This window comes from Corvus kubaryi, unplaced genomic scaffold (assembly GCF_017639235.1).
Source record: "Corvus kubaryi isolate FWS band 111438036 unplaced genomic scaffold, C.kubaryi_AGA036_p1.0 37394, whole genome shotgun sequence".
Classification (NCBI taxonomy): Eukaryota; Metazoa; Chordata; class Aves; order Passeriformes; family Corvidae; genus Corvus; species Corvus kubaryi.
Genome location: NW_024581133.1, coordinates 63,679 through 85,772, shown reverse-complemented (window position 1 = coordinate 85,772; position 22,094 = coordinate 63,679). Strand labels below are relative to the sequence as shown.

Genomic DNA, 22,094 nt, shown 5'->3' with positions numbered 1-22,094 from the left:
TGTGCTTAACCAGGAAGGGGAAGGGCAAGGCTGCCCTGTCTTCCTACTGGTCTGGCTCAGTTTTCAGACTCGCTGGGAGCCTGTGAGAGTGCAGATGCCTCAGCACAGGTAAGAGCAAAGAAGTGACCCCATTATTCACCTGCCTCTCTAGCTAAATTCTCTCTCTTTTCCAGAATGTTTGTGAAAATTTACTCTGTTTACTGCCAAGAAAAGAAGACTAGCCAATCTCCAGTGCCAGGATTATTGCAATACTAAGTATTTACTTTTAAGCAGCGCAGAAAATATTAATCTCAGACAGAAAAAAAGATATCATACCAGCCAGTTAAGCATTCTAAAATGCTTATTCTCACAATAACCTTTCAGTATACAGAAAAAAAGCATTACAGAAGATCTCTCATTCTGCTCTAAACAGCAATAATTGGAAGAAAGTTACTTACCCATATTTTTCTGCAAGTTCCTTAGCCTCCTCTTCCTTCACCATCCTTTGGTCTTCCAGGTCACTCTTGTTTCCACATAACACAATGTCTGGGTTTTCACAATATGCATGCATTTGTAGCTGACCTGGCAGCACCAACATAAATAGGGGTCACAACTTACTGCCACACATACAGCTCCCTAGGAACACTACCACAAACCAAGCATGTTCCCTCTTAGCTCACAGGACTTCTGCAGTTGCACTGAGAGGCCAGAGAACAGGTGGGTTTCCACTGTCACACACCCAGTGAAAAACCCAGAGAAACAGAAGCCTAACACAGTTAGCACAGAAACTCATGTATTTGCAGCTTAAGGAGTTACACTCACTAAGCATCTACAGTGAGCTGCCAGGAAAGGATCTGCTCCCCTCTCCAGATGGATGATGCAGTTTGGGAGCACCTTTGCTGAGATATACCAGCCAAGTAACATTTGCCTTCCATTAAGTTTTGCTGACAAAGCTTCAGGTGAGTCAAAATACTTTTGCATAGGCTCCCCACACACTTAAATTACTGAACAGCACCAGAGCCAGGGATAGGATATTGTCTCAGCTTGCTTTTACATAGGTTAAGATTCAAGTTCAGTAGGCAAAGCTGAATTTCAGGTGAGCCCTAGAAGCCATCACTAGCAGCTATTACAATTATGAATACAAAACTTACATTTTTTTACTGAGAAAGCCATAAAACCCAGTATTTTAAGTTCTATTTCTCAGTGAGACTCCATATTTAGAAACATAACCCCCACTCCCCATTCCACCCACGTAAAGAAAGGAAGGAAAAAAAAAAAGCCATACTTATCCAGTTCCTGACATTCAGAAAGCTTTGCTCATTTGTCAGATCAAAGAGTAGAAGAAACCCCATGGCATCTCTGAAGAAAGCAGTTGTCAAGCTACGAAACCTAGACCAGCAAACTGAAATTAATTTGCTCATCTGACAAGTTACTTTGAAAACATAATTGCATACAGTCACAGAAGAACTGAGGTAACTTAAGACTGAATTAACCAGAAGGAAATATTCATAGTTGTTTTGCTGGGGCGGGGACTGTGTAAGAAAAATTGCTAACATTACTGTGGCCTAATCAAGGCCTAAGGAGTCAAGGAGACTTGAGTGTGAGAGCTTTAAACAGTCTTCTACTATAAAGCACGCCTTGATCAAGATTCAGAAATTAGAACAATAATGAAATTCTAACTTAGAACAAAAATGTATCCCCTATACACATCAGTCCTTGAATTTAAAACTAAGAACCACAAGAATGCTAGTCTTTTGAGAGGCCAATAGAAAAGAATCCTTTGAGATGCTTTTATGTCTGACTGTCCCAAGGCCTCAACATATCTACAGAAACTTAAGGAGAACCTTAAAAAGAAAAGCTTTAAAAGTATCTATATGTGTTGGCTATGAAAAAAAAAAGACTAAAAAGCAAGAATTACAGTTTTTGTGTTCTACAGTTGTAAATTAGAGTTTAATGGGTATTCATATGAAACTTTCCATCACTGTTTAAGTAAGTTCACGTTGCCATCTTGAGTCATACCTTTCCTGCCCTGCAGTGTCCCAGAGCTGAAGATGGATCCTCTGTCCTCTGCCACCAACACCATCCGGCCCATTGGGTCTATACACCTGTAAAAGGTAAATTTGCAAGACTGTTACCAGTCCAGCTGCTACAGAACACAGAATAACTGACATTTAAAGTCATTAAATGCAGCAAAAGTAGCACTGCTGATACACAGATCCCAGTTACAACTCAATCCTCTGCTTTGTAAGACAAAAGTAGTATGAGATGCATTTTAATATTGCATCCAATTAAATATTTAAAAATAAGGGTAAGAGTGAAACTGCAAAACCAGTACCCAATAGACTATGGACTCCAGACAGATATTAGAGCCATGAGACAAGATTAATTTTAGTATTTTGATTTTCTGGGTTTCTTACTACCTTACATCATATTCAAAATTAAATATGAGAAAGCAACAATGCAATCTGGCAATGTATTTGTAGTACTAGCAGAACCTCATTTGCAAACAGAATATACTCAGAGATAATGACTCCGCTACTGCGGAGCTGCCAAAATACTGCTGAAAAATTGCTGAGGGTAGATCTTATCAGATAACAGCTTATAGAGCAGAAATTGGATGATAAAAATAAAAGCTGAAGGGCTTGCTCAGCATGAAAATATAAATAAGGGCATCTATTAGTCTTGGAAGGATCAGATAAAAATAGATTAATTTCTTCGTGTTAGGTCATCTTCTTTACCTTCAAGTGTCATTGTACCTAAGATTACAAGAGTTACAAACATATCTTTAGAGATCCACAAATTCAGCAAGTTTATGTATTATAAGATTCAGGCTCTGAAACCTAAACTTTATTCTGAGTTATCAACTATGTTGATCAAGTAAACCACCATGTTTACAATCCCACAAAAGGAACAATGACTTATTCAAGAGACCAGTTTGGCATTTAACTAAGATATCTAGTCCTTGAACTATTGTGGTGCATATCATGCACCAAAAACCAGTCTGCACAATGCCCATTACACCACCCAGATTTCTGGACACAAGAAATCTCCAGGCTACAACGAACGACATTTAATACTTGCACACAGCAATAAAAAGCTTGTACCAACTCCATTTCTCAGAGCAGTAAGGACCAGCACCCAATTGGTTATCATACTCTAATGCTCAGCTTCATATCAGAAGTACATTTGCTTAATTTAATAACAATTCAGGGGTTGAAAAAAAGCAACCTTATATTTCATAATTCTTCTCTGCTAGTGGTGACTGCTTAGGAAGCCAGACCAGCTGCATGTACCATTTCATCCACATGTTTTAAAAAACTGCATCTTTGTTTAGTTGCCATTTCAGTTCATACCCAGCAAAAACATTTTACTACAGTTCAGTCCTTCCTTGTGAAAGGAGTTCAACAATAGAAGTGCCACTCCAGGTACTGTATGCACAACTCATGGAGTAGACACACTCATCAACACCTGCTGAGCAGAAAGAAGTGGTTTCTTAGAATCAGCTCTTTAACTTTTGGGGAAATGTGTCTGTAGGCAGCAATGACAAAAATAGCCATGTCAAACGAGGCCTTTCCCATTACAAAATTAAGCCCACAGTAACACTGACTGCTGGCCTACACATATACAGACACCATTTTCAAGTAGCACACTCTTTATACGAACTCACCACTCTCTTTTCCCGAAAGTCAATGCCCACCGTTGTGATGAATTTGGAATTAAATTTGCCATCTGTATACTGGTAAAGAAGGCTGGTCTTTCCTACTCCAGAATCACCGAGTGCTAGGAATTTTATGAGGTAATCGTAGTCCCCATCAGACATAGTGAGAATTCAGGAGGCACCCTGAAAAGCAAAGCAAAGAGGAATAGTCAGTCAAGAGGTCTGCCAGGACTACTTCTGACAAATGTTTAAAATACAAATCACTACCTGAACTACATAGCAGTGAGTGGTGGGGCCAGTTCTGTGCTCCTTTACACTGACTTCGCGTTAAACTCTCAATTACACAAATTACCAATAGCAAATTCAGCTGTGACTGGAAAAGGGCATCTTTAGTTTTATTACATTCCTCTTACTGGAAAGGGAAGGCAACACAATTTTAACTTTGTCAGGCAAGACTGAAAATCAAGGTCAAAGTATTCAAGATATCTGGAACATGAACTGCAGAACTGTTTTTAATCCGTATGGAAGCTTGCAAAAGCTACATAATTGTACTAGCAATGCAATACTGGCCACACATTCATTATGGCATTAGTAACATATGAAAAAACCTGATTTTTTTTCCAGACTGTCCACTATATTTAACAAAAATTACAATAATTTTCTATTAATAGCTATTTTTCAGTCTTGAAAAAGCTTTTTCTTGGTGTTGGGTTTTTTGTTTTGAGGAACAATTTTCAGTTTTTAAAGTTTTTATTCTAATGCTTGTTCACCATCCAAACTAAATCTTGATCCTGAATTGACATTAAACACACACACACATTTTTTCCATGGCTTATAGACATTTAAGAAATTTCCCTCTATTTTTTAAAACATAATCATATTCTCTATAGTCTGATCGAAGTGCAGGAACAGCTAAAATGCGTAACAAAAATCACTGGCAAATTTCACATGTACTAGAAAAGCTGATGTTAATGCACCAGCACTTTCCCATTGAGTAGCTACTGAGCCTCTCCTCCCCCAAAACAAACAGTAGAGAGCTGCCTTGTGCTGTGTTCAAAGACATGAACATGAAAAGATAAGCCTAAAATAACCACTCTAAAAGCAACAGAAAACTGGCATAAAATTGCCTCTTCTGAAGGACAGAAACAGATGCCAAAATCACAAAAAAAAATCAGATGATGAAATAAAATTTTAAAAGAGTAAAATCTGCTGTTTCAACTGTAAGTATTTTTGGAACTACTTGTAACTTGAACTAGATAAAGTTATTAATTTCAAGTCAAACACTTCCGTAGTTTGCATCAATGGCAAAAACACCAATTCATTTCTTGAATATCAACTCACAACTTGAGGTCTGGAACAAACTGTATTTCCAGTGTGTGGGCATCAATTGCCACCATTCAGCTAAAACCATAACTATCTTTAAAGCTTCACCTTTGTCCTGCTCTTGGTTACAAGTCAGAACTGTGACTAGTTGATGTGGCCATAAGTGGCTTACTAAAAAGCAGACACTGGTCAGATTTACCCCAGATATTCTCCAGCTGAAGAGTCAGTGGAAAGCAGCTGACACTTTTTTTTCCTTTTTGAAAAGTGTTGAAATCTCCCTTTCCCAGCCAAGGCATATTTCACATTATGCCATCAATGCCAGTAAAAGCTCACAGGAAAGGGGGTTTAGGTGACAGAGTTCACACTCACTACTACACCACAGCCAGCTAATTTACTTCCTACTGTTGTGTTCTAACCAAAGTTTTGCAGGAGAGTAGAAGACTGAAAGGGAGAACCCTGCAGCAAGAGTTATCAGTGAGCTGATTACAGAATTGCACCACAACTGCAGGACTGCATCCACCACGCAGTTCTGAAGGAGCAGCATATTCAACAGGAAGCCCAAACATTGACATAAGAACATTTTCAGAAGAAACTAAGAACCCTGATCCGTTAGACACATTCACATGTATCAGCAAAAAGAATTTGGGGGGGGAGGGGGGGGTGTTTCATTTTTTAAATCCTCTCCCCTTTTGGGGAAGGAAAAAAAAGTAAAACCAGATCACCTACCTTGTAGCTCTACAAAGTCTTTCCATTGAAATGTACCAGAAGAAAGGGAAAAATATTTTAAAAAACAGAGCTGGATTTTTCTAAACACTGCATTTGATTTAGACTTCCATCTCATACATGGTGTTTCCTTTGCCCTCAGATGCTCCCCAGGGGCAAAGAGCTGTGTAAGCTCATCCTCTACTCAAGCACATATTCTTTCAGTCCCAATATCCCAAAATTAATTGTTGCTTTAAAAGACTTAGATGTAAATCTTAGGGCCAGTATATTACACAAAGACAAGGTTGCTTCACACCTTTTACTATGCTGTCCCACCCGCACAGAGGTATTTGACTCGTCAGTTTTCTGTTGGATCGCTATAGTTGTACAGAACATACTTTTAATAACAAGTACAAATGATGGCACACCTGATCACTGCTGATTTATCATGCATCCTGTGCAAGACCACACAGAGGAAGGAAGGGCATTGCAGCTCTTCCATGGAGCTGTAGGGAACTGTAACAGTTCAGCTGCACCTTCCACTAGGCAGGGCTGCATGAAAGCTCTGGCCAAAACAGAAAGGTCAAGATTAGGCCTCGGGGAAGTAAAACCTAAAGGTATTCCTAGTGTCATGTCTGATTTGTAGAGTGTCTGTCGGGACAAAAACGCCACATCATTTGGCCCACTGAAACCTCAATTCTCCCTGTGGCTGGTAAGAAATACAATTTCCAAAGGACTGACAGAGAACGAGGAACCCTTCACAGGAAGGGCTTCTAAAAATGCCTTCCAAAGGATTTACTAGAGAAGGAAATTTTCTCCTTCGGTTTTGAAATGCACACACCTCTCACTGCACCCCATAATGTCAATCTATTATTCAAATATCTCGAGGGAGTGGTTCTTGTGAAACCCTGCAGAGTTAACCTATCCTTGGAGACACGTAAAGAGCTATTTTCATAGCAGTTTCAAGCTTTGTCCTCCTCCCTGTACAAATATTTAAAAAGTGATCTCCACCCTCCACTTCTGAGATCTGCAGTCCTAGTGTCCAGACACATCCAGCTTCACATAACAGAAAAAAAAATATATTTGTTGCAAAGTATATTCAAGCAAAAACTGCCGCTTAATTTTTAAAAATCATGGCCCTGTTACTAAAACCCCATCCCGTTTTTTCCTTCCAATTTTGCTTTTTTTTTTTAATTAGGTTTTAGAGCTTCATACTTTCCAGTCTTTCCTTCCACATTTCTATACCTTGTATATTAGGAGAGTAGGAGGTAGAAAAGGAAGATTCAGAGAAAATTAATTATACAATTAGAATTCACCAGGTCACCAAAAGTAAATTATTCCCAAATCTTGCTTCTAAGAGTAAGAACTCCTTGGTTTAAAAAAAATTCACTGATGGACGCAGTTTTGATCTCCACTTCAAGCCCTCCACAGTTTTGCCTGTTGTAAATCCCTCCTGAAATCCCATTCAGCTCTGGCTTTGCACTTTGCCTGGTACGCAGATGGACAGGAGCCATGAGCAAGTGCTGGAAAAGCTCCAGTGGCCTCTTCCACGGCTGACAGGACCCCCACAGCCATCATCTGAGCTGTGCTTGTACAGCTGCTGCTCTGAAGTCTCCACACACACACACACAGATCGTGCCTTGTCAAGAAGGGATTCTCTGCAAATCAAGTGCTCCTCTTGTTCCCTGCATTTCCTAGTCTGAGGTACTTTCACATTACAGACATCAATGTTAACAGGTTCATATTTTTGCCTCTGGGACACAAATATCACAGCACTATTGTGTGACAAAACATTCCAGACTATGGCAGATTTGCTCCTGTATAAATTAAGGAAATTGGCTTGGCATGCAGGATTTCCCCCATGTAGTATGGGAATAGGGAATATGCTTCCTGAACTGGCCCTACACAAAACATGCAAATCCTGTGCTGCTACTGATGGAGAGAAGGATAAAGGAAGAAGGCAACAGAGACGAATAAATAAAAACTCAAGCCAAAAAACCAAAAGCATTGATCTGCAAATAAAAACATGTATACATACACACAGTGTAAAATTCAGGAAATCTGAACATGCCCCTAATCAGACAGTCCTCAAGCACACCAGTTTAAAGTAAGGTATACCACTTACCCCAGACTCTGCAAAAGAAATAGCTAGGGCACACTGGAGATAGTACTTCCAGTAGGAGTACTTTTCCAGCACCACCTCCTCAGCACACAGCCAAGAGGCTTACGTGTCACCTGTTTGCAACCATGTTGATGGGTGCTCAGAGATAAAGAGGTGTGCCCACATCTGTGTCTAAGAAGGGTGCTGCCTCACTGCATGGCTGGAAAGCAATTATACAGCTCACATGTCCCTTTTATTCCTAGAGGAAAACAGCATTTCAAAAGAGATTTGTGCAAGACCTACGTTGGAGCAGATCTAAAGTTGCTGCAAAATCACCCACACACCTTAAAACAATTCAATTGTTCCTAACAGGGGTTTTCATTCAAACATGCATTAATGATGGAGTATATGGATCATAGCTGTTCAGTTCCATTCATAGCTTTACATCCTTTACCTCAGGTTTGAGGAGAATACAGCAGTCTTTAATGTAAACTGTTTCCTTTCTGTTGAGGCTGCACGCTTGTGATTAGAGTTGACATGGGCATCGGGGGAAAATGAGTCCAAATCCCCCACATACAGAAAAAGAAGATACTGCAGGTCTCTCAGTGGGCAATAATGCATTTCCACAGATTTGATCATTCTGCAAGTGCACATCAGTTCATACTAAAATTTTTTTTCACCCAGGCACTACACAAATTTAAGCTTCAAGAGTGTTTTATGTGCCACTCCATCTGTTCCAGCAGAAAAACTGAGAAAGTGATCCACAGAGAAATAAGCTCAGTAATCCTGTCACACCAGCATTGCCACCACACTACAGCAAGGCAATAACCACATTCCTGCTCAGTGTGGGCAGAGCACAGTGAATGGCCTCACCCTGCTCTGAGGCTCCAGCAGCACCTGAAGGCTTGAAGAACTGGTCAATCAGACACGTGTCAGCTCTGTCCAAACAAGTGACAGAGACTTAAATAATGCTCCTGCTTAGTCAGCACTTTGTTAGAAGTGCTTTGTTAAAAGCTGCCAGATCCGTACAAATGTAACAAACATATCATTTATATTTCATAAACTCAAGTAACTGCTGCATTGGGGGAAGAGAACTAATGAATAAGCACTTCGCCAAAATGTTCTGAGCTGCACTATTGTTTTTCTTAGGGAAATATATGACCCGGCTTGCTTTAGTTTTGGCCAAAATGACACTTTCTGCGACTTCTGGGGCTTTTCTGTAGCATGAATAAGAAGAAAATACCCCTTGGTTACTTTCAATTGCTTTACCTGACATTTTACTATTATGATGTTTTTAGTTTCAGCTGCAGAGAAACTTTAAGGAATTGCAGGATCAATGTCTAAGGAGTGCCTCTTTCTTGGAAAGATCTAACTAATTTTAAGGGTGCTCAAGATATAGAAGAATCTGCAAAATTAGGTACAAAAACACAGGCTGGGAGGTTTTAGCCTCCACTGATGTCACTTTCGTTGGCTGAAGGTGCTCTACAACCATTTTTCAGTATCGCTACAACTGCAGCATTTTGAGAGCACGAACTGATGGGCACACAAAGCACTGTGAGAATGAGCTATAATGGGAGATGCCAGGCATGAAATTATAATCCCACCCAGAAAGGGGGCACAAAAGGGAAGCAACAGGCCTGCAGATGTGGTGAGAACCTTGCACAACAGGCCAGGCAAGGGAGCAGCAGATTCTGGACTTTGTTTCCAGAAAACCAGGAGAAACTAGGAATGGAGAAGCCAGGAAATGAAACAACAGTTAGTTTTGCAACTGCTTTTGCATTTCAGCATCACCAAACCAACAAATAGGCAGCTGAATTTCAAAGGTTGGCTCAGTTACATAAATGAATGAAAGGCAGCATGGAACTGGAAAAAAAATGAAGAATAAAAGCAGGAATGTTGCAGATGGTTGTCCAATAGTCCCCATACGGGAGGATTTTTGTGCAGTTTCAACTTCTGTGCAAAAAGCACAGCACCATCTCTATTCCCTCATCAGTTCCTAACATTTTCATGCTCCATGGTAAGGAAATACTGTAGATAAATAGAGATTTGCAACGCTATGTGATAAAAACAGTTGAACTCTCTCAGAGGACCTGTCACTCTCCTGGGAACAAGAGCTTTTGCCTCTCAAGTTACCTCTTTGCACTCTCATCAGAAGCTGCTTTCAAGTTAGAGCAGTGAAGTAAACATTGGTATAAACTGAATAAACTCCAGAGTAAACTGGGGAAAATAAAGCAAGCATTTTTAATTCCTTTAAGCAGTTCCATACTACTTACTCCATCTTCAACCATTCCCCTCTTCCTCTAATAAATACATTAAGACACAGTGGCTTCCAAGTTAACTGCCATGCTTTTTCACTAACTTATACATAGGAAATGCAGAGCATCCTCCCTAACATGACAATTCTGACCACTTCGGGACCCACCTCCTTCCTCGCAGCCTAACCTTAACATCTGGAACACATCGCTGTACTGTACCTACTCTTCCCAGGATCAAGGAATTATGAATGACAGTCCTACACAGATATACACATTTTCCAACTGTTTCAGAAAAACAGGAGCCACAGGGATTTCACCCACAAAGTTGGTTATATTCACAGATGGGAAATATCCAGGAGTTTGACCACCCCCTCATTCAGCAACACTTTCAAAATTCAGAAGGGCGAGAAAAAAGAGCACACTTCTATTTCTGACCCCAGAAATAGCCACTGAAGGGTAAAGGAGAAGATAATAAGAATCACATAGGATAATAAGAATTGAGTATTTCTTTAAGGAAGGGTTTGGTTTTCCAGGAGATAAAAATCTCCAGCAGATAAGCAAACACATGAAAATGCAGAATAAGAGGAATAATTAAAAAAAAAAAAAAAGTTAAAAATCTGAAAACTGAAAAAGGAAGCAGTTTCATATGTGCAGGTAAAATATGAACGAAATGGCATCTCAAGGAAAACAAGTGCACGTATTCATGCTAAAGAAAGTGTAAGTTATGCTCTACCTATAGGGGTGATTCAGTAGGCTCCAATACATATTAATCAGGCCAGGTTCTTTGTTTAAGCCCATTAAAGCACACACTGTAAATGGCCAGAGGAAAATACCTGCAGCTTCTTTAGAAAAAATATAACAATATGGATATAGATATATTTCTCTTTCAGAAGAGGAAAGTTCTCAGCTATCTTCTACCTTATTTCATAGGCCAGATACCTGGAACACAGAAAATAATTCTCCAAGAGGTCACACTGCCACGCTTATGAAGGATACCAGATACATCCTGCATTAGAGAGGAATAATCTGGCAAAATAAATTATCCTGATTAGGTCAATTAGAAGTCAATGGAAAAGGTCAGCTACCAGACACCTGAAGATACCTCCCAATCATTGTTAGATAAAAGTGAAGACCACATAAATGTGATACAGACTATAAAACTACATCTTTTATCTAACATGATGTGGGCAAGCATACAAAGGGGTGAGGCAGGAAAGAACTGCAGTACAGAATTTAATCCACCTTTTCATTATTTGAATTGGAAAATACATGGGTTGTTGTTTTTGTTCGTTTTTTTTTTTTTTTTTTTTGTAGGGGGTAAACACTTTTCCTTGCTAAGCTGGTTGTTGATTGGAAGATACAACAAAAGTTACCCTTTTTTTCAGCAGCCACTGCCATTCTTTAGCATTATGGCTTTTCTGTAATATTGAGATCTGTTCTAACTACAACAAAACTAACAGGGGTCACAGTATAGAGGATTTCTAACATTCTGTTCTTCTGGTTATTTCTTAGGAAGTTAAATGCTTTCTCATTATTTAGGTGCCATTGAAATATCAAAAAAATTTTAACTCCATCAGAAGTTTTTTTGAAAGCAGCTAATCACAAGGCATCCTGGCCTTTTGGAGCAGGACTAATGTGTCAGATCATAGTTCCAGCAACCAGTGAAAACATCCTGTTCCCCAGAAAATTCACTGGTTATCAAAGCTACTGACTGAACAACTAAGCCATATCCATTTCTAGTGAGCTGAAAAACTCTACTATCTATGGATATCAGGCATGACATTAGGAGTCATAAAAAGTTACTTGTGAAAATGTTTAATCAGAGGGATTTCTTAAATGAATCTAGCAAAAAGGACAAAATAAGTTTGTAGTTATCTGTGGGAAAGCAAGGGAAACTGTCATTTAGAACCCTGTCCAGCAACTAGAAAAGGTTATTTCTTCTATTCCTCAAATCCAGCATCCCGGGACAGTCAGAGATGCTAAGCAAGGAAGTGTACAAATGGACAGAGATGGAAGGATGGATCTAGATGGATAAAACTGAGACTCACAGCTAGCACTCACTTCCCCCAAACTTTTAAATACCATACAGTCTTGACAGAAGCATCCTTGCAGGTGCAGAGCTCACTGGACCTACCTGACATTGTGCTGCCATGGGAAGCCAGTCAGAGCAGTGCCGGCTGGCAGGAAGACACTTGAGCAGGACACTCAGGAGTTTGAGAGGTGGGTGTCAGCTGTGAATAATCTGCTCCTAAGAGGTCTCAAAAAGAAACTGAGCCTTTCATTTCAGAGTCTGTAATAGCTACAGTCTGAGAAAGAGATTTTCAGCCAGTACTGTCTGAGAGAGAGATTTTCAACCAGTACTGAGCAGGACTTGTTTAATAAACATGTTTGGAGATAGTGAGCATATGTGACGTGTTTTATAGATGCTATGCAAAGGTTAGAAATGACTTGCTGAGAATACTCTGGCCATAACTTAACAAGTCCATTAGATAATAAAACACCACGTCTGCCTGAAGTAGGCTGTATACAATAGGCCACAACCTGTTCTCTTCACGAAGTTACTAACGTGCGACAGTAAAACAGAAATCTTCATGGAAATCTTCGTGTGACAGCAAGACACAGCTGCCTTGGAGCATGCTTGTGTCTCAAAAGTATCACTCAAACTCTTCTAACAAAGCAAAGTTAAATGATGGTTTTTGAGTGGGGTTTTCTTTCAAGAATTGAAAGCCATGCCCCTACTTCCACCCTATCCTCCATTTGAACATCTCTGGAACTGCAGCACGAATTAACACTGCCCAAGCCTCCTACTGAGGCCCTGCAGTCTGCCAAAATACTCAGACAGTGCTTTGGCAAAATGTTGGCTTCAATTCGTATCCTAGCATAGCTTTCTAGAGACTCAGGGAAGACATAATTCAAAAGAAGCACTGATTAAGCAGGCTGAACTGCTCAACACAAAGCTTCCATTTAAAAAGCCTGCTGTTTTTCAGACTGAGTTGCCAACAATATTTATCTCACTGCTCAGATCACAATCCCATATTACAGCATGAATTATAGTTAAATCCTGATACACAGCAAAGACTTCTGAGATAAACAGCGCAGCAAACCAGAATTTCTTACACTAATCGGTGTTATGTAGGAATATATGAGCAAGGAAAGCAAAAAGCAGCACAAGTGTAATGCCACAGTTTGCCCATACCTTTCTTTTTAGTTATTCCCAGACAGAGGCAGTGCCCCAAGATGGCTGTAGAGTAAAACCCCACCTGAAACCTGGCAGCTGTTGCCAGCTTTTCCTACTGCAGATGCCTTCCTAAAGAATTCTTTCATAACATTTCATGCACACAAAGCATCCTCAATTTCACTTGAGCTGACCTACAGTAACAGGCAATTCTCTACCTCTGCCCTCAGAAGTCTTCAATTAAAATTCAGAATGGTTCTGTTTATAGCTAATAAACGGCTTAGCAGCAGTGAGCTTACGGAACAACCACCTCTATAATCCAAGTTCCAGAAAAAATACACAAAACTTTTCTATGAAAATAAATTGCCAGTCAGAATGCTCTAATTGACCCAAGCAGTGCAAGTTTCCTGTCAAAAACTGTGTCAGGGAAACACATATGCAGTTATCACACCACAGTGCATACAGACTGTGCTGTCTTGGCTTAACACCAAATAGAAACATTGCCTGCTCATGAAGAACTCAAAAATCTCACACAAACTGGCAAACCAATTTCATGGAACAATTCTACACCATAATTGAGAAAGGCATCAAACCTCTGAAATGAAGAATGGAATATAATGGGTAAGCAATATGAAAATCTATTCAGCTATACCCTTCTGAGCATAAGTCACAAGAAACAGACATATGTAATGGTATTGCCCCCCAAGAGTTTCTATATGAAAAGACTCATTAAAGTAGGTGCTGGTGTTTCATCATCTACTAAAAGACTGGCTTTGGCTTGCAGCATTTGGTTTGATTTTAAATCGATGCATGTGATTTACTATAGAAGGAACTAAGAATCCAGTAATGAGATTGCAATAAAACAAATAAAGTATGTGAAAAAAGAAAATCTCAGTTAGCACTAATCAGTACAGCTGCAGTGCCTATAGAGGAGCTATGCTAACTAACCCACTCACTCCCAGAGAATTTCCTCACCAAGATCCCAGTTCTTCTGTTTATACCAACAGTTGCATCACAATGTATCAAAACTGATTTTTTTAAAAGAAATTGTATCCCTATAACACAGTGTTTAAACAAAATTCAGAAGCAGGAACTACACCGTTTCCTAGTTACGAAGTAAAACATTTTAGAACTAATAAAAGTTGCTCCTTTTTCTCCTTCCCATTGTCTAGAGCTTATTTCTCTTCTACTAGGGTACCTTCCAGATCTTTTTCCATTAACTGGTTTTAAGATTCTCTGAGGTCATTCTAAGTTTTCTACAGTTTCAGAATTTTTGTTGGTCTTTTTTTCTAGTTTTTTTTCTTAAGAAAAAAAATTACAATTTCTCTTTAATGCCATCATTAGTGACATGCTTAAAGAAGCCCAGCTGAATTAGACTCCCAGTGTGTCTTTACCAGGCTTAATTACCACGGATATTTGGTTTAAGATGGTGTTGTAAATGAAAGACATGCTGGAAACACGCAAATATACTGAAATTCAATGGGAGTATGGTGAGGAAAAGGGTGGCAGCACCAAATGCTAGCATATTGTTTTGCAGTGTACAAAAGAATCCCAATATTATCAAAATTTAATCATCAGATAACTCAGGCTATTAGAAATCACTACACTAAAAGGTGCTAGAAATAGTTTCTGTAACAAACATTCAAAATGCCCATGTAATGCAATAAATGAAATTATTATATAACAGTAAATTACAGTGAAGCAGCTACAACAACCAACCCGTCCACACACCACAGGAAAAACAAAACCAGTAAGCCAAGCATCAATGTTTACAAAACCCTTTTCACCAGTTCTTTTATATAAACTTTTAATACACTGGGGATGTCTATAAGGGAACAGCAAGAAAAGAGACTTGTTGAACTACATTTATGAATTTCTCACTTCTCTCTCATAAACACAAGTCAGCTGGTGATGACCTGGAGGAGAAAAATCATCTTAAGACATTCTAGGCTAGACATCAAATAAAACCCTGGGAAAGCCTCGTGACCTTCCCACAGAAGTGGAGGAGAATACTGTTTTCTGTTCTCCGAACAACTCCTCCTTGGTTATTTACAGTCTACAAAAACTGGACTTTTGGTCCATGATTAAAAAAATGCTGGCAAACACGTGGCTAGAAAGGATGCCCGAACAAAAGCATGCTTGGGGTGGCATGGCACAACTCAGTCAGATGTGTCAGCCATATATTCTGAGTTTCTTCCAAAGGAGATACAAAAAACAGTAATAACAGCCCATTTTCATATTGCTTTTACCGTAATTAAAGATTCAAGTCATTACTATATGACTGAACAAGGAATGTGAACTAGATGAGCTCACAGGGTTCCTTGCTATTCAATTTCTTTTGATAATTAAAAATAACAGACTGTGCAGCACACCATTTTCATTCCTTTTATCATCCCTTTAGCGAACACAATAACAAACATGTTGGTGCACAATGCAGTTAAAAAACCCCACCATTCTAAAGGACTACTTTATTCAGTGTAGTTTATCTTTAAATGCTAACAGGAACACATGAAGAAATAGAGGGGAAGAAAGTTCAAGCACTGCAACATTTAAAAATACTGAGTTACTTTGTTCAGTATTCTGAACCTTATTTGCACAGCACGCTTTACTATCAGGGGTCCAACTCCTCCTTCCAACTGCAGAACAAGCTTGACTTAACACAGAAGAAAATGTAAGCTGATGACTTGGGACCAGAACGGGCATCTTATGGCTACTGGATCCAGTCACTGGTCACTGCAGTCATTCTATTTTATTAATAAACTTACCCTGGTTTGTCTTTAAATCTGACTGATTTATTTGTGAAAAGCAATTACTTAATACATACCACAAGAGCTGCAATTTTGTCATTTAACCCCAAAGCCTATGTGTTACATGAGCCAAGTGTACACCCCAGCTTTACTTTTCCCTCTAGAACGTGAGGATGCAGCAGTGCTGAACTCTCTCTCAAAATCAGAGTATTCCAGGCAGCTTGTTAAAGTCCAGCAACATTGTTTCAAAGCTCTTAACAGAGGAACAGCTGGCACACGACAGTCAGCTCAAGGAAAACAATGTAATAAATCTCATGAAAATAAATGGAAAAGAAAAAGGGTTTACATACCTATGTTTGACAGCTGTGAATGGATCTGTAGTTTTCCAATTGTGCTTCAGTGACGAGTTTCCTGACCCAGCTCAGATCTCTTGAATACCATAGTCAGGCACAAAGAGCCATTTCTCATCTACAGGAAGCATCAGCAAAGAGAGAAAATAAAACCAAAACAGTGTAGTTCAGACCAATAGCTCTAACATTCACAGGACATGGGAAGCTGCCAACCCCACACAACCACCCTCCCCACCTAATTACATTCAGCTGCTTGTCATGTGGTCTTGCTGACAGATCAACTGATCTCTTTTCCCCCTTTTAAAAGTAAGCAAAGTAGCTAACTATATCTCCCTAAACCAGGTAACACACCTTGAGCTTTTGCATAAACTACTGACCCTCCTCCTTGTCATAGGGAGAGGAAGTTGCAATGTGTGAGTGCAACTTTTTCTAAGTATACAAAAAAATAAAATACAGCAAACACAATAGCCTACTCTACTGAAACACAGCAAGCACCAAAGTTCCCCAGAGTGGTTTTATTTCCCACCTTTACGGACAGCAGAAAAGGTTAGTGATAACAAAATCGCCACAGATACCAGAGAGAAACCGTGTGAGAGGGAGCTGGAAGGATTTGGGAGGACAGTGGCAGCTGTACTGTAGGACCTTGTAGGCATCTGTGTCCAGTCCTCTCTGCTGAACCACTTCTGATGGCAACAAGCTCCAAGAAGAGATCGGAGTGATGATATTGCCAGGAACTTTCTGAAACACTGATGCTAAACCTGCAAGCTCCTGTCCCTGCACAATCTTAAGAGACACATGCAGACATTTTAAACGACTCCAAGGAAATAAAACTACTGATTGAACATGTAAACCAACTCTTCAATGAGTCAGTTTCCAAGGGCCTGTTAACACAGGCCCCTAAGATGCAGAATTCACACGTCTGCCCTGATTTCAACACCGGTGTCTGCACCGAGGCACTCGCTGGATGGAGGGTCCTGCACTGGATCCAAGGGCTGAGACAGGATCTTCACAGCCCCCTGCAGTCCCACGAGACCTCTTCCCCTCTCAGACACCCCTGACATTACAGATGCTCACAGGAGAGGACTGAAAGGTGTGGACAAAGCAAGTTTTGCACTCACTATGTAAGATTTAGCAGATGTGAGCTTTTGCAGACAAGTGTCCTTGCACAATCCTTTCTTGCCTCAGTTTCTTTCCTCAAGCTGCTTCAAGAGCAGCAAAGAAAGAAAATTAAGGTGGTGTCTAAAACTAGTCTCCAATCTTATAATTTAAGAAGTGCTGCAGACAGGCTGCTACAAACTTTTAACGTATGGATTCATCTACCAATAACAAAGACAGCTCCACATGCTCCTTAACTCACTTGTTTCAGTGTTCAACTATCTCGCCTCCTCTCGTGAATCGAGGCAATTTTTATTTTCCTTGCCCTGGTGAACATCTAAGTTCTGTTATACAGAGCTGGAACACTTTTTATGCCCTGCCTTAGCTTTTCCCCAGAATTAACTAAGATATATTTCTTTGACGTTTAGTTACAGGTTGTAATTTTTAAAACTCTACCTCTTCTTGGTTCAATCCAATCTTCTATAAATTTCACCAGTTTTAGAGGAATATAAAGGACTCTTTTTTGCTCCTACATGCAATTAAAAAACAGAATTGCACTCAATTTTCAGCAACATGCACATTTTTAATCTTTAACTGCTTGCTTCCCTGATCAATACTGGTACATTTGCTTAACTGTGAAGAAATATTCAGACCACAAGCACCCTAGAATTTCTGGTAACTGCTCCAGAGTGCAGAAGGAGGAACAGGATAAGAAGTGTTGACAGACAAAGCAGCAACTTGTCTGCCATGTTGCAAACAGCCCTGGGGGGTGACTACACACACTGAGCACAAACTGTCTGTCTGGAAGTCTCAACCAGCAATGTAAATGGAGTTCAAACTCCTCCACACAGTCACGTTTGCCATCTTTAATGGAAAAACAATTCATAAATAATCCCCAGACTTCAGCGTTTTATTTCAGGATGAAATGAGGCTGCTCAACTTGCCTCTTACCAACTTGGTGTGAGGAACACCAACTAATTTTTCCTTCCCTCCTCCCAGACAAGGGTTTTATCCAAAACAGTAAGACTTTGCCAGAAAGGTACAGCTGAAATAAAGAGGTTTTCTTGAGGGTGAAGTTATGTTGATTTCAAACTGGAGATTTATAAACTGGGAAGACATCAATGTTTGGTTATTTATAGTCTCTGTTTTTAAACAAACACGTCTGCAGCCTCTCAGCAAATGCTGCACAGGCAGCTGAGCCAGCCCTGCTGTGGTGGCAGGAAGCAAAAGCAAACCAAGCAGCAGCAGCTGGAACAGGAACCACTGCAGGCAGCCCAAGGTGAGCCTTCCTCCCACTGCTACCCCAATCCGAGGGGGTTATAAGAGCTTGGACATCTTCTCAGTTTATGTAGGGGATCAAAATTACACCAGTAAAGTTCTGAAACTGTGAAAAGCAGTTTTGAAGCTCCAGCTCTACAAAGGAATAACCATCTATTTAGTTATTCAATATTCCTGATGTTTTTACAAGTTCTATGAACAGGTTGTATGAACAAAGTTATCTGAATGCATGGAATTTATGGTCTACTTGTAAAAATTTTGTATGCTTTGCAGGCCCAGGAATTTAAGAGGAAATTTGAGGAGTTAAACACAGTGAACAGTGTGGAGCATTCTTCATTACAAGCATCAGAATATTTGCCTTCATACATTCCATGCCCCTGAGAAAATTTGCAGGTGTCCAAACTGTCCTGTAGCAGATGTTTCTTCTGTAAGAAAAATGCTGATTGCTACCTGCCCACAGAAATAAAGACATCTGCCACTGGAGAGAGGAATAGGAGAAGAAGTGGATCTAGTAACAGCCCATTTCAGATAATGCTACAGAACACATCCCTGTTTCCAAAGCCAAGAGCTGTGCCTAACATCAATGTCATCTGCCCCTGCTCTGCAGTAACATATCAATACCTCAGGACAGAACTCAAAAGACCTGAAAGGAGGAGATAAATTCCATATAAAGGATTTTTTCTTTTGCTTTCCTCTCACCAGTATCCTTTCAGGGAAGAAAAGAAAAAGAAAAAAAAAAAAAAAGAAGAGACGACAACCCACACTCACAAAATCAGCTTTCACACCAGAGCTCCAGAACTGTAACAGCTGAACTTTGCCAGGACCAAATCATGAAATATCCCCTCAGTGATTAAAATAAAAGTAGGTCAGGCAGGCCTTTCTGCTACCCAAAGGCACACCTGCTAAATATTTAGTAATATTCAGATTAAAGTAAAACTTTCATTATGTTCTTTCAACTGTAAGCCAATCTAGGCAATTTTAGTAATGGTGACAGAGCTTTCTTTCAGCATTGCAAGAGATAAAATATCGGTATATTTAAGGTCTGTAGATTTCACCTGGAAAAGAGGTTCTTTAAAATAATCTGCTCCAAGAGAGGCTCTAGATAACTACCTTTCAAGAATTACCAGGGTCTCTTCAACAATAAAAAGTTAACAGTAAAATAATCAACAAATGAAAAGCATCAGCTTTGCTTTCACAGAATATCACACTGCCTAAAGACAGGAATCCTTTGCAGCAGCTGGGCACTCAAGATCAGCACTTTGAGAAACTTCAGACCAAACTCTTGTCATCAGAAAAAACATCAAAAGATTGCTTCCCAAAACAAGAGTTATATATGGTTATATTTGGCCTCAGAAAAGATTAGTAAAATTATCCCAAACAAGCGACTTTAATTGATCTGTCAATTCTGTTCAACCGCAGAATTTCTGCCTCTACATCACTTTCTGTTAATGCCCACGTAGGCACAGTCTATCCCCAAGGCAAAGCCAAGCGTAGATACCTACTCCAGATCTGAATTAGAAGGGGAAGGAAAGAACCCTTTAATACCTGAACCAGGTTCTCTCTTATTACAGGTCTGAAATATCAGAAAGAAAATTGTATTAAAAAATACTATTGTACATGTCCTTGTATAAGATGTTAAAACACCAAGAAATGGTGAAAACAAGTTTATTTAAAATGGCAATAAAATGTGTATGAATAAACATGAGTATTTGTTCTGACTGAAATGAGCAAATGTCATCATTTTGCATGTAGGAAATGGTATTTTGGCAACATTTGCACTACTCAAATTATATAATCTGTACTCAAAAGAACATTTAATCTAAAGACGGATGGATTATTTGACATGCTACAGCTCTTCTGTGAGACTATGTTGGTTCACATTTGGTAAGACTTATGAAGTGTGTGCCTGACTGCATGAGGAGAGCACCTAGAGCAGTACTGCATGAGACACCAGTGGCCCTGCATTGGGTGAGAAGCTGTAAAAGCACACCAATAATCTGATGTCTCTATCTTCAGCCTGAAGAGCTACAAATCTCATTTTAGATCAGTGATCTTTGTCTACTTTAAAGGGTTGATGACTAAGTGAACTTTTTAAATTAAAAAACATAGTAGCTTTGCAGGAAGCTTCTGTCCCAATTTAAAGGAACATGTGCACTACAGCTACTTAAGAAAGGATTTTCAAGGTTTTACAATCCTATATTAATACAGCTTTGAAAGTGTCTGTCATATTTTTATCCACACTAAAGATTGATTGATATGTGTTTATTCTTAGCACTACCTAATCCAACATGTTATTTGAAAACCAATTTCAGCAGAGCTGGGTTCTCTTTCCAGCAAAAGAAGACCTTGTTCACATCTTTTCTGAATCTACTTAATAGGGCAAGTGGTTCTTCATTCTCCTCACAAGCTGACAACAGTGCCTTTTACACTTTAAATCTGCCCTCAGGAGGAAAAATGGAAAGGTTAGTTATGTGAAATATGTGACAGACAGAGAAGTCTGCTGCTTCTGAGCTACAGCAGAGTAATGCTTCTGCAGTGTATTGTTCTTTGATCTTCCATGCAATGAAGCACATGAAACCAAATTAAACACCTGTGATGCCTATTTTTTTCTACCATTTCTTAAAGCATGAACACCATTAACATTACAGCTCCTTCATATTCCCATTTATTCAGTGACTCCCTGGGTTAACTAACCTGACTGGTCGATCTGCCTTCCTTCAGGGTGTGCAGGAGGAATGAGTGGGCTTGGAAAGGTGGTGATTCTGCAGTACATTACCAAAGTAGGCCTTCAGTTCCATTGGCCCCATTCCAGTCCCTGTGTGACTCCCAGTTACTAAAAACGTTACTGCTCCCATTCTTCATGCTCCCACAAGATGCTAGGCTGAAGAAAAATTCCCTAGGGCTCAACACACCACACTGGAGATTATAAATGCAATAATGACTTCTTGGAACAAAGCTCCAAATTTGCAATGCAAAAAACAAAGCTGAAATGAGGACATGCCTCTTAGCCTGGTTTCCTAAGGAAACAAAGCTCATTAGAGAAGGGCAGAGACACTGAATTTCTGTTATTTCTGCCTTCTCCCCCAACATTTGAATCTGCTGATCAGCTTTAACATTCCTTTACAGAGGGGAAGAAGCCACATAGATCTGAACTTTCTCTATACTTTGTGAAAAAATGGCAAGCTGGGTAAGGGGATGTGTGGGATGCTGCCTCCCCTGAAAGCTAGCAGTTACAGTTTCCAGTTCTGCAAGGGAAACCCACCAGCTGCCCAGGTCGTACCTGCCGCAGCACATACTGTGACCGTCATTCAATATTACATTTGCTTTCAAGTTGAATTTAAAAGACACCATCTATTTTAAAAGCAAATCTACTATTAAAAAAGTGAATGGAATAAAACCAGTGGAGTTTTGCTGAATTAGCAGTCCAGATT

At 39.7% G+C, this 22,094-nt stretch overlaps 1 protein-coding gene across 3 annotated transcripts in view; it reads right to left on the bottom strand.

Moving 5' to 3' along the window:
- The window catches only part of RAB27A (RAB27A, member RAS oncogene family), a 31,219-nt gene that overhangs the window by 4,102 nt on the left and 5,023 nt on the right, over positions 1-22,094 (bottom strand). For all 3 annotated transcript variants that reach the window (XM_042039273.1, XM_042039274.1, XM_042039272.1), the window contains 5 exons: positions 16,291-16,408; positions 3,647-3,820; positions 1,999-2,084; positions 1,265-1,368; positions 438-561 (listed from right to left, as the gene is read on the bottom strand). In XM_042039273.1, coding sequence (XP_041895207.1) covers positions 438-561; positions 1,265-1,368; positions 1,999-2,084; positions 3,647-3,799 — 467 coding nt within the window. In that variant the 5' untranslated portion in view covers positions 3,800-3,820; positions 16,291-16,408. The remainder of the gene's footprint in view (positions 1-437; positions 562-1,264; positions 1,369-1,998; positions 2,085-3,646; positions 3,821-16,290; positions 16,409-22,094) is intronic.